Source organism: Myxine glutinosa, chromosome 7 (assembly GCF_964187855.1).
Source record: "Myxine glutinosa chromosome 7, kmMyxGlut1.1, whole genome shotgun sequence".
NCBI classification, from domain to species: Eukaryota; Metazoa; Chordata; class Myxini; order Myxiniformes; family Myxinidae; genus Myxine; species Myxine glutinosa.
The window spans coordinates 95291785-95304966 of NC_136267.1; the positions used below are offsets into that span (position 1 = coordinate 95291785).

At 44.7% G+C, this 13182-nt stretch overlaps 1 protein-coding gene across 14 annotated transcripts in view; it reads left to right on the plus strand.

Annotated features, from left to right (window-relative positions):
* The window catches only part of LOC137431427 (la-related protein 4), a 149186-nt gene that overhangs the window by 30307 nt on the left and 105697 nt on the right, over positions 1-13182 (plus strand). For 7 of the 14 annotated variants that reach the window (XM_068122733.2, XM_078782012.1, XM_068122732.2 and 4 more), the window contains exon 2: positions 5583-5708. In XM_068122733.2, the coding sequence (XP_067978834.1) occupies positions 5634-5708 (75 nt within the window). In that variant the 5' untranslated portion in view covers positions 5583-5633. The remainder of the gene's footprint in view (positions 1-5582; positions 5709-13182) is intronic. The other 7 variants (XM_068122739.2, XM_078782015.1, XM_068122738.2 and 4 more) reach the window with 1 other exon arrangement.

Sequence of the window (13182 nt, forward strand, 5' to 3'; positions counted from 1 at the left end):
GAAAATTCCTAGGTTGAGGATCCTCCTCTCTGACTCATATACAGACAAGGCAATGATAAAAGAAAATAAAATATTGTTGGTCGTGCAGCCACTTAGCTCTGGTCGTAACGCAGGGCTTGGTGGTCGTCACCTCGAACTACCGCGCGCGAAACGCACAAATGGCGAGGAGTCGCTTTTTCCTCACACCCGGACCATGAGGTAATCCGTGCAGGCGGCCCTTCTTTGCTAACACGGCTCCGATGATCTCTCCGGCGCACACAGACGAACGCCCGTCGTCCGCCCACGCAAAACAACCAAGCGACCACCGCGATCAAGACCAGGATAAGAGCAAAAGGAAAACACAGCCATTCTCTTTCAAAGCCAGCACAAAAGAGAATGCGACCGCCTCCAATGAACGCCAGTACAAAAGAAAGAGAAAATGACGTCTCCTCTTGCTTTTTCTCGGAGCGTCCCGATGATGTCGGCGGGAATATTCGGCTGAGCGGGGTTCCTTTGCCGACCGGTAAGTGTGGTGTTTCTGTCGGGGGGGATTATGGTTGTTGTCGGGAGGCCCTTTTTGATGAAATAAACAAAGGGAAAAATCACAGGGGCCAATTACACACTGGGGTTCATTCATCTTACGCCCTAAAACTAGTTAACACAAAAGCCACGCCCCTTATGGCGACATGCAAACACTCTTAACCTGAACATTTACCCTGCTTATGTACACCGAGATGGGTTTCTCCTTCTTCGCGACACACTGACAATACTAAAACCGACACATTCTGAACTTTCCGAAGGTATTCCATGCCTACCCCCTCAAACGAAACACAGTCCCCCCCCCCCACTCCCCTCCGCCCCCCACCCACAGAGCCGTAGCACCTACAAAGTGCCTTGCGAGCGTTACCATTCCAGCCCTAGCACCTACCGACTCGCATTTAATTAGCCTATGAAATAAGTTGGGGGGAGGGGAGGGGGGCTGTGGGAAACGAGCCGTAGCTAACCTACCTGTTCTCCTTACCGTTCTGCATCCATTAACAAACATTCAAATATTTGCAAAATTCTTTGATTCCTCGTTTCTAACTCTAAGGGCGGGTAGAAAAAATGTCAACACACAACAACTCTATCTTAACCACAAACCTTAATACAATTCAAGAACATTTGTACAACCCCTGTTATATGGACCACGTTCCCCGGTGGATGCCGCAATTCCCAACGTTACCTGCCGAGCCATCCTAATTTACCCAAATTTCCACGGGCCCCGTCCTTGTGGTACAGGTTAGTGACGTGGATCGGTGGATCTTCCCCCACACACTCTCACACATAAACCCAATAAGCAATCATTCATTCAACCCTGCAAGACCATGGCATAAATGTTTTACATCCGGGTGTGTTCCGTTACAGGTGTGTTCCTCAATTAGGCAGCAGGGAGGTACTGTACAACCAGATGGTGTGGGCGCTTCAGGCTGTGGTGCCCGCAGCCCAAAAGCAAGTACCTGACTAGCAACTTCTCCCCCCCGCACCCCCAACTCCCCTTCAACTCTCGGACCCTGACAGCTAAACAGCTCCTTTGCTGTACATCCTGCTGGGGAGGGTCTCTGCACCATCCAGGCCCTCATAGCCTTTCCTGGGTCGCCAGGGGCCTCCATACCCTCTTTTTGCCCAAACAAACCCCCCACCGGCTGCCAGGGACAAATTACCTCGGGGGAGGGGGGAGGTACAGGCAGCGCTCCTCCAGAGCTTGATCCATTCCTGCGGATTCACCCACCTTCCCCACCCACAAAACCCAAAATGATATTCCCTCCCCGTCTGCCATTCAATTCTCCAACACTGTAGTGCAAAAGACCATGTCATTGTGTTCCTACACTGCCATGGCCTGCGTACATGTGAATTCCCCACATTCACACTCCAATCACATCTCGACTTTTCTTACGGCAACACAGAAACACAAAATCATGTACACATAAAACAAACACCAACCACAAGACACTTTGTGGCATTCAAACCGATCCACCCACCGACCAGGTCATCACTCTTGCCCACCCCCACTCCAAATTACACATGTCACAATTTACGAGCAAGTACTGAAGCCTGGGACAGTAAACATCAAGGCACTTACCTTTACGTGCAGGTCGTTGCAGGTTGGTCGGGTCCAAGAGTGCCACCCACCCTACCGAATTCCAAATTCCCATGGGGCCAATCAATTTACCTTAAATTTCTCTTTTATCCAGCTGTACTGGCAAGCATGTGGATCCGCCTCCCCCGCTGACCTCTCCTACACTACTACACTTGGCTGTGCAAGAGCTATTAGATAAGTTGAACAGTTGAACCGCCAACATGGCCCATGAGTGTCCCCAAGGGTGTGCCCCACCATCCATCCTTCGGCCCCCTGTGGAGACCACGGCTCCACTAGCTCCAGCTGGCCAATGTGGTGAGCACCTGCCGCCAACACCGCCATTCCCAAGGCCTCAGACCTTGGGGGCACGGTCGCCGTGCATGGCATCCCCACAGCCACATCCCCTGCACCTCCACACATCCCTCAGTCCGACCAAATGCAGCCCTCAGTGCCAAACCACATTTGACCATGGGGTCGGTTTGCAAGACACCCTCTACAATCCCAATCGAAGAGACATAATTACTCTTATGGAAAATGTTTTTTCCAAGTTTGTTTTATCCCCCAAAATAGACCGTAGTGTACACACATTCATGTTAAAATATTGGCCTTTAAAACATACACTTATGAAGGGAAACAGACATCATACTAAAATATGTAATTTGGTGTCTGTCTATCTGTCTTTCTGATGATTGTTTTTGACCGTGATGCATTCCGTTGTTACTTATCCAATCTCAACCAAACTTTACAGGATGACTAAGAGTTACGCAATGAAGGTTGCAGCGCATTCATTTGCGACCCTTTTCCCCCCTCCCCATTTGCCCCCCTTCTCCCGCGAGCGGGTTTTCCCTGCCATTGCAGTCAATGGGGTTGTGTGTTGAGGTGTATATCCATGTTAAGTTAGCTTTATCGTGGCGTTTTCCAAGGCCGCTTTTAATAACAAAACTAACGATAATAGCATAATATTAATGCGATTACAAAACAATGTTAATACCATTAATATCTCACCTCCCCAAGGGGTTTTTTCCTCCTTGAACAAACGGCGAGTCAACGTTTATAAATAGCTTATCGTGGTGTTTTTTGGGGAGCAACTGCCCAAAGTCCTCCACCACAAGTAAAAAATATTATAAACCACAAACGCACATGATTAGCTTTTTAAACAGTCACTAATGCTGCTTATAACACGAAATAAAGAAATTTGGAGGAATACCGACATCCATGAGGTAAAGTTTTACTTGCAGAACTGAGCTAAGATCTCCTGTACTCTATATACCCCACAGGGTTGTGTTAATAACATGGCCCTTCCTGCCTCTAACTTGACATTTTTCGTCGTGAACTTTTGAAACTCGCTCCTGCTGTTTAACATGAAATTGAAAGGGAGGAAGCCTGGGTTGTGCTCATTTACCAAGCAGCTAGCTAGCGCTTTCCAAGCAAGCCATTCCTTAACGGTTTCTGAATGGAGTGCTTGCTCGAATGCTTAAACCACTTGGCGATCTCTCCACAAGAAACTTGGTAAATGAACACACATCCAATGTTCTTGAGGCCCGACCATAGATCGACTGTAATCTATATACCCCAAAGAGGAATGACCCTTCCTGCCGCTCCCGTAGTGAGCGGGTGTACTAGTCTGTAGAAACATCAACTAACATTGTGTTTTATATGGTAGATAACAACCTTAAAAACAGGAAGTTTCCTGTTTAGAATGATTTTCAATTTTGTTTAACTGCCAGGCAGGCAGACCGTTAGACATCTCCACTCTCTGCGCATGCTCGATTGGGGATGAATTTAGATGCAGCTCAATGGAATACTGTTCCCCCCTCTGGGCTGGTGCTCCTGCCTCACACCTAGCTCGGCTTCACACTGTTGAAACCAAAGCTTTCAGAATCATTGGAATCTCCTGCGATGAAGTTAACTCCGAGGGCCTTTCACTCAATCACCGCAGGCAGGTTGGTGGTCTTTCTGTCTTCTAACGACTTCTCTCCAGCCTTGCTCCCCCAGCTCTCTCTGTGCTCTGTCCCCCCCCCAATATTCCTTCAGGTCACACAAGATCTGCCTGCAACCCTCTTATGGGTAAACTGCCAAAATCTAGGCTCTCTGCTCACCTTCACTCTTTCATTCCCCTTTTCTCCCATCTCTGGAACAAACTCCCCCACTCCCTTCAATCCCACTCCTCCCTCCAGGTCTTTAAAACAGCTGTTCACCACCATCTCTTATCTTCCCCCATCCAAAACCTTGATCTTTTCTACCCCCACTAATTCACCCCAGATACTTTTTAAAAAGAAATTCCAACTTCTTTCCTGGAAGTCCTTGCAGTGTTCATATGTTTTATACCTCTCCCACCTCCCCCCAAGCCCTCCCCCCCACCCCCCCACATTTCTCCCGATGTCCCTGCTCTCAAATGTTGTGTTTGTGTCCTTCCCCCTCTCTCCCCATCTTGTCTACCGCTCCCCTTATTTTTTGTTTTATGTGTCGGTTTGACTTTTTGTGTGATTAATGTTAGCTCTTTCACGAGCCTCGATCTTGTATACAAAAATATATATATAATAATAGAAAAAGTATTATAAAACAGCGACTTTGTTTTACGATTCATGTTCCGATTTGTGTTTAAAATATTAATATCATTCAATTTAAATGTGTTCCTCAATCAGAAACTGACGTTTGAAGACAGACAGACAGACATGAAGCAATTGCTTAACCCTGCTTTTAGCTTTGTGTGTGTGGGGTAATAACACTGACCTCTTTAGTTGTGGCTTTTGATGGGTGATTTTTATTTTTTATTTTATAAATGTATATCAGGGGTCATGTTTAATTTTGTTTTTGGTGGCCCGACTGTATATTATTTGCTGGTCAATCAAACTTCATTAAGATCAGTATCCACGTTTAAATTACTATTTCCCACGACACCTACAGATCAAATTTCAGTGCTTTTCATACCAGCAACCTCGCAACTCGTAATCACAGAACACTCCCGTCAGCTATTCAATCATCTACCTACTAACTTACAGCAAAATAATAGGAGGACAATTTCAATGTTTGCTGAAGAAAAATCTCGTCATATATTATTTTCCAAAAAGATTGTTAGTTCAACACAACTTTCAGGTCTTGACGAGTTAATTGTAATCATGAAATCTTGAAAGTAGTACTAAAACACATGTCACTGTAAAAATTGAGTATTTTTATTTGATGAACATTCAGTTTCAAAAAATATTGGGTCAAAATTGATTTAAAGAACAGTCAATTTAACAGTGTGAATTTGCATGATAGCATGCAGCTACCGATGTAATGCGTGCATATCGCAAGCTCAGAGCCTTGCTTCGATCGGTCTCTTTTTCTCATTTGACGCAAAAGGTAGTTTCCGCATTCTGCCGACATTGGCTTTTATGACATCTGCAACGATACAAGTTTTGTTTTTAATCTGAGTTTGTTGAATTTCTTCTTAATTTTTCTAATGAAATGCTGTTCTGCACTTGTTTCCCCCTGTCGTATGTAGTCGGCCATCTTTCCTGCCGGGGCTCCAGTATCGCGGCGATAAAAGTATCCCATGACGTCGGATCGAGAAAGCGACGTGACGCCCGTGGTCGATCCCCAGCGAGGCAAGCGCTCTCCGGTGAGAATGGTAATGTTCCTATTGTTTGTCCACCCTCCACGACAAGAGTAATTTGTTTCTCCTTTTTTTTTTTTTTTTTTTTTGGTCTTCTAATTGTTTGTGTGTATGTATACCTAGAAACAGTCTAGAAATTCCCAGATACTCTTCCCAGATGTATGCCTCCTCACAATTCTATCTTGGAGTTATACGGACAGTTCCTTTAGTTTCTGTTCCAACATGCACTGCCTACTGTGGGACATTATATATAAAGGTGTATTTCTTTCTAAAACGTGTCCAATCGATTGAATTGGCCACAGGTGGGCTCCAATCGAGTTGTAGAGATGTCTCAAGGATGATCAAAGGAAATTGGATGCACCTGAGCTCAACTTGGAGTATCATAGCAAAGGGCTTGAATACTTGTTGACTCAAGACATTTCAGCTTTTCATTTTAAATTATTTTTGTAAGTATTTCTATAATAAATACAAAAAAATCCGCTTTGACATTATGGGGAATATATATGTACATCTGTGACAAAAAAAATCTCAATTTAATCCTTTTTTAAATCGCGCTATAACGCAATGAAATGTGAAAAAGTCAAGGGGTATGAATACATTCTGAAGACACTACAACAACAACAACAACAACAACAACAGGCATTTTAAGGCCATTTTCCCTGCTAGAGCGGGGTTAGGTTAGCCTTGCAGGCCCCGTGACAATCTTCTCCATTTTTCCCTATTTTCTACATCTCCCCATGTTTACCCCCTTGTCTGCATTTCTTCTTCCACCACCTTTAGCCAAGTATTTCTCGGTCTTCCCCATCCTCTACTTCCTTCTATATTCATTTCCATCACTCTTCTCAACCAGTCACTTTCATCCTTCCTCAACATATGACCAAACCAACTCAACCTGTTTCTCTTCACAGCATCCATCACAAGCTCTATTCCCATCATCTTTCGCAATTCATCATTTGTCTTCTAGTGGGGTGGCTAAAGTCCAAATTTAAGTGATATCGTGACACACTGGCCCAAAGGACCAAATTTGGCAGAGTTCTACTTTAGGACCATACAAAACTTTTGAGAGGGGGCTGCCCGATTTTAGAGGCCCAGGTCAAGGTCAGGTCAAGGTCAAAGGTCAAATTATGTGTCTGTCATGTTTTTGCAATATCCAGCTTATATATAACCTAAAAAACTTGGTCAATATCTTCATCCCCTGGATAGAAAGGCAACTTCAAGGCTGTTCCAGGATGGACATCGTTTGGGACACTTACCGACCCGACAGCCTCAAAGCCACAACTCGAGAGAAACGAGGGAAAGGATTACGTAGAAAGGTATCCCGCAATACGAAGTTACCAAGTAACTTCGCTGGCTTTCTACAGGGTCCTACCAACAAGGAGGAGCTTTTCGCACTGCTGACGGAGGACGTAGTCAAACACGACTATCCGCTTACCAAACAGGTTTACATTACATCTGGTCCACGAGTCCAATCGAATCAGGCTAACATCACAATGGGAGAGAGTGATCACGAAGAAGCAGGCAGTAGAATATGTCTTCATGTAAATGATGCCCTAAGGGAAGGGGTGACTACTGTTCTCATCAGAACCGTAGACACAGACGTGATTGTGATTCTGGTGGGAGTGTTTCATGATCTTGTGCAGCACCATCCAGGTATGCAACTATGGGTTGGCTTTGGTACTGGTAAACACTTCCGCTATTACCATGTCAACTCAATCTGCCAGGAACTTGGGGAAGACAAAGCTCGTGCTCTGCCGTTTTTCCATGCATTCTCTGGCTCTGATGTAACATCCCAATTCAGTGGTAAAGGCAAAAAGTCAGCTTGGAAGGCATGGAAAGCTTACCCGACAGCCACAGAAGGATTCACCATTACGTCCCTGACTGCGTTTGTTCCACAGGTGATTACATCTCCAGCATTCAATGTGATCGAGCGGTTTACCTGTATCATGTACGACAACACAACCCCACATGTCAATGTGAATGACCTTCGACAGGAGCTATTCCCAAGGAGAGTGAAGATGATGGAGAAGCTTCCTCCAACTCAGAACGCACTGCTCCAGCATGTAAATCGATGCCTGTACCAAACCAGCATTTGGAGAGAGAGTCTGAAGCCCATCCTAGCTGCACCAAATCCAGATGGCTTTGGGTGGACCAAAGCAGATACCGGGTGGCGTCCAACCTGGACAACCCTGTCAGCTGCTGCTCTTAGTTGTAGAGAACTACTCAAGTGCGGATGTAAGGCGACACCCACTTGTTCAAAGAATTGCACGTGCAGGAACGCAGGACTGCCATGCACAGGACTGTGTCTCTGTCGTGGAAATTGTGAAGCATAAGTCATGCAGGCCGCGACCTCCTCTGTACTGGCCAATCCAGTATCCTCCCTCAGCGTATCGATGTACGTCAAAAACACCGATGCAAAAATGACCAACACATAATTTGACCTTTGACCTTCACCTGACCTTGAAATACAATATGGCAGCACCTGAGGATATTTTCCATAATACAAATGGATTCCTTGTCCTTAAAAATGATTATTTAGACACTGAGATAATGTTTCTATGACAGCTATGAGCTGGATATGGCAAAAACGTGACAAACACATAATTTGACCTTTGACCTTGACCCTGACCTGGGCCTCGAAAATCGGGCAGCCCCCTCAAAAGTTTTGTATGGTCCTAAAGTATAACTGTGCCAAATTTAGTGCTTTGGGCCAGCGTGTAACGATCATTTCCATAAGCCACTCCACTATTCCTCTCTCTCAACGATACTCCACGCATCCACCGAACCATCTGCATTTCCACCATTTCCAGCCTTCATTGCTGCTCTACGTTAATTCCCCATGTCTCGCTCCCATAAATCATAACACTTCTCACACATGCAGCATACACCTTTCCCTTCAGCTTCAACGGCACTCCCCTCCTCATCAGCACAGCACTCAGTTCCCGAAACTTCTTCCATGCACATCTCACTCCAGCAACTGTTGCAAAGTCTGATCCACCTTCTCCATTCAGCATGTCTCCTAGGTAGCAAAATGTTTTCACACCTTCCAGCTTTACTCCTTCTCCAAGATCCAACTCAACATTTCCTCCCTCTGCAGCTCCCTCTGTGCAAAACTTACACTTGAATGTAGCTGCCACACTGGTTAATGACCCTCTCAGACCACTACATTTTTGATGATCACACTCAGCGCACATTGTACATTGAATGGAGTTCACTCCGGCACCCTTCCTGCACACAGTACACGGCCACTTCCCAGTTCGTTCCACCTCACCACGTGCTTTACCACTTGCCATCACCTTCGTCTTTCCAATATTCACCTTCAGACCTTTTGCCTCCATACATTCCTTCCACTTGTTCATCTTCTTCATCAGTCCATCCATACTCTCCCCAATCAACACCAGATCATCTGCATACAACAACTCCCACAGTAAACCGTCCTTTACGTTCCGAGCCAGCACCTCCATCACAGCTTCAAATAGTAGTGGACTTAGTACCGACCCCTGATGCACTCCCACCTTCACCTCAAACTCACCTCTGTTCCCGTCCGTCCTTACAGCTGTGTGTGCTCTCTCATACATTGCCATCACTACTCTGATCAATCATTCCTCCAGTCCTAACTTCCTCAATGCCCATGTCACTACTTCGCATGGAACCCGATTGAATGCTTTCTCCAGATCAACAAACTCAAGAAACAACTTCTTCCTCTTCTCCATGTACTTCTCCTGTAACTTCCTTAACAATAAAAATCCCGTCTGTCATTCCTCTTCCTGGCATAAATCCAAACTGCATTTCGTCGATCTTCACTTTCTTCCTTATCCTCTTCTCCAACACCCTTTCCAATACCTTCATTCCATGCTCCAATAACTTTATCGCTCGAAACGAGCCACAGTCCATAGGGTCACCTTTCCCCTTGTATAGAGGGATGAGGGTACTCAGTTCCCAATCCACTGGAATGCGGCCTTCTTTCACCACCAGATTATAGATCTGTCATTCTTTTCACACCCCAACTTCCCGTTGCCTTCAACATATCTCCCACAACTCCCGTCGGCCCTCCCACTTTTCTACTCTTCATTGCTTTTATTGCTTCCTCAACTTCCTTCTTGGTTAGCTTCTCTGCCGGTCCTAAAACTGGGTTACTCTCTGTTACTCTCTGTTGCTGTCCCATTCATTCTCTGCATTCAACAGCATTTTCATATATCTCTTCCATCTTCCTTTAAATCCATCTGGGTCCACAACGATTTGTCCCACTTCATCCTTCAAGCAACTCACCCCCATCACATCGCACCTCTCTTTCGCTATCTGCTTTGCAATCCTGAATACCGCTCTCGTCCATGTTCCGAATCCAAGCGTTCTCCGAACATTTTCCTATACAGCAATACCCCGGCCTACGTCATTAATTGGTTCCATAAGTCGTGACGTAACTCGGTTTTTGACGTAAACCGGGCGTAATGCCTTAAAAATGCCTTAAAATGAAGACAAACACCGTAAAACTAGAGTAAACAACTCGAGTAAACAACTCGTAAAACTAGAGTAAAAAGTATATAACTATCGCTAAACCTTAAAGAACACTAAAAACACATTTTAGTCATATTTTTTAATGAGTAATGAACACAATTAATAAACTAGAATCCGGGCACTCGGTAGAGCGCATACCTTCGCCGCAGCTACTGTTCTGTACTTGGCATGGGAGTGTATGCGATGTGAAACTTTATGTGAAATGCGATCGATTTTTAAAAATCAGAATTTGAGCAAATCTGTTTCATTCGTCTGTTAATATGCCTCCCCGATTGACAAATCTGCAATTTGAATTTCATTTGAGGTTGAAATGATTGCGGGAGATCGCGTTATAGTGATGACGTCTTGGATGGACATCCTCTTCTTCAGTCGCTCATAACTTTGAGTGAAATACGATCGAGTTAAAAATAGTCAGAATTTGAGCAAATCTGTTTCATTCGTTTGTTAATATGCCTCATCTCTTGACAAATCTGCAATTATAATTTTTTTTGAGGTTGAAATGATCGCGGGAGATTGCGTTATAGTGATGACGTCCTGGATGGACATCTTCTTCTTCAGTCGCGCATACCTTTGAGTGAAATACGATCGAGTTAAAAATAGTCAGAATTTGAGCAAATCTGTTTCATTCGTTTGTTAATATGCCTCATCTATTGTCAAATCTGCAATTATAATTTTTTTTGAGGTTGAAATGATCGCGGGAGATCGCGTTATAGTGATGACGTCCTGGATGGACATCTTCTTCTTCAGTCGCTCATAACTTTGAGTGAAATACGATCGAGTTAAAAATAGTCAGAATTTGAGCAAATCTGTTTCCCAAAATCTAATCAAACGTGTCCCGTATAATAACCAATCATCCCACCAAATTTCATGCAATTCGGTTGAATACTTTTTGAGTTATGCGATTAACATACACACACACAGACATACAAATAAATACACAGCGATCAAAACATAACCTTCCGCTTTTGCGAAGGTAATGAATTTGTAAAGAATAATAAATAAAATTATGTTATTAAATTATAATTATGTTCTCCACGCTCTCCATCGAAATCGAAGTTAAGTCATTGTTCCAATTTGTATTTTCGTTATAACTGTATTTCTTTTATGGTGTATGTACGTTTATTGTCCCGTCAAAGATTTTCGGTGCAAATCTTTCATACCTGTATTGAAAATCGCGTTAATTCGTGTCGTCTCGAGGTCTTGTACAGTGTACACTGTACAACCTTGAGGCTTTGTTTTTCTCTCAGCGCCTGTCGTTTGTGATCCAATAACTTTCGTTCTCTGTTTTCGCAGTCTTTCCACCCCAAAGCCTACTTCCTTATGTAAATCTCAACTCAAAAAAAACAAACAAAAAAAAGACTACCTTCTCTGTGCTCATTCGTTTATTCATTCTTATTCGTTCGTTCGTTCTTCGACCACGTGTTTCTCCCCCATTTCCCCAGATAGATTGTCAAATTTCAATTCGTTATTTTATCGTCCATGTGATATTGTTTGATTATAGTTAGTTTTGGTTTGAATTTCCTGTAACTCGTAATTAATTAATCGTTTTCTGCCCTTGTGTGTGGCCTTGTAGTTGTACCCCCGTCGGTGTTTTGTTAACTTAAGTGTGTTTTGCTTGGCTCTTGGTTTTTTCCCTTCTACCCCGAACATAATACTGTCTAACGTTCTAATTCCCCACCCCCCCCCCCCCAAAAAAAAACAAAAAAAAACAAAAACATTTATTTTATTTTCTCCACGTGTACTGTTGTCTCATCCTGTATTTTCTGTCCAGGTGTGCTGTTCGCCCCACCCCCATTATCTCCTTGCCATCCACCGTTTGCCCTGTTCACGTGACTCGTGGTGGTCCCTCTCGGCTCTCCCCCCGTTGGTATTTTTGTGCATATAAGATTGTTCATAGTTCTGTTTAAATATTTTTAAATATGTTTAACCTTTCCCCTTCTGTTTTTTATTCAGTGGTATATTACAACACGCTGTTTTTCTTCCTATTTAAAAGGCTTTTCTCAATTTCCTCTCCAACTCATTCTACTTCAAAAAAAAGAAATTCAATATCTTATACGTCTCCCTCACTACATGGTCTAAATTCACATTCATTCCATCCCTCCTCCATCATCCTGAACCGGATTGCTAACTTGAAAATCACAACAAACCCAATTTGTTATCAATGTTCGTCTTTCATTAATCATCCACTTTCTAAACTCCCCTCTTGCCCCTCCCATCCAAATCCCCCCCCCTTGCACCTACACTCCGAAACTTCCCCCTTGCCCCTCCACTCTTAAACTCCCCCCTTGCCCCTCCACTCTTAAACTCCCCCCTTGCCCCTCCACTCCTGAACTCCCCCCTTGCCCTTCCCCTCCTAAACTTCCCCTTTGCCCCTCCCCTCCCAATCCCCCCCCTTGCCCCTCCACTCCTGATCTCCCCCCTTTCCCCTTCCCTCCAAAACTCCCCCCTTGCCCCTCCCCTCCTAAACTCCCCCCTCACTCCTCCCCTTCAAAACTCCCCCCCAATCCCTCCCATTCAATTCTCCCCCCATACCATTCCTCTCCAATTCTCTCTCCTCCACCCTCTTCCTCCAAGCTGCCTCCTCCCCACTTTGTCTCCCTTCTATCTCATACCTCCACCCCCCCAAACCTTCTACTTTCCTCTGCCCCCCCTCAAACAACCCCTCACTGTGCCGCATCCCTTCACCAGCAAACCTTTCATCCTCCTCATCCTTCCCTTTCTTGGAACTCTTCTGCAACATCTGAAACACTATCAACTGCTCTCCCTACCTCCCCCTCTCATCCTTCATCTTACCCTACTCCTCCCCTCCCCTGTCCTGTACCCGATGCTCCCCCTCTCTCTTCATTAACGGTATGGACCTCAAACATCCGGGGCCTTCGCTCAAACCTGACTGATCTCTCCATACAGGTTGCTTCTGACAATCCAGACTTGATCTGCTTAACAGAGACTTTCCTCCTTCAAGATGTCTCTGATTCCT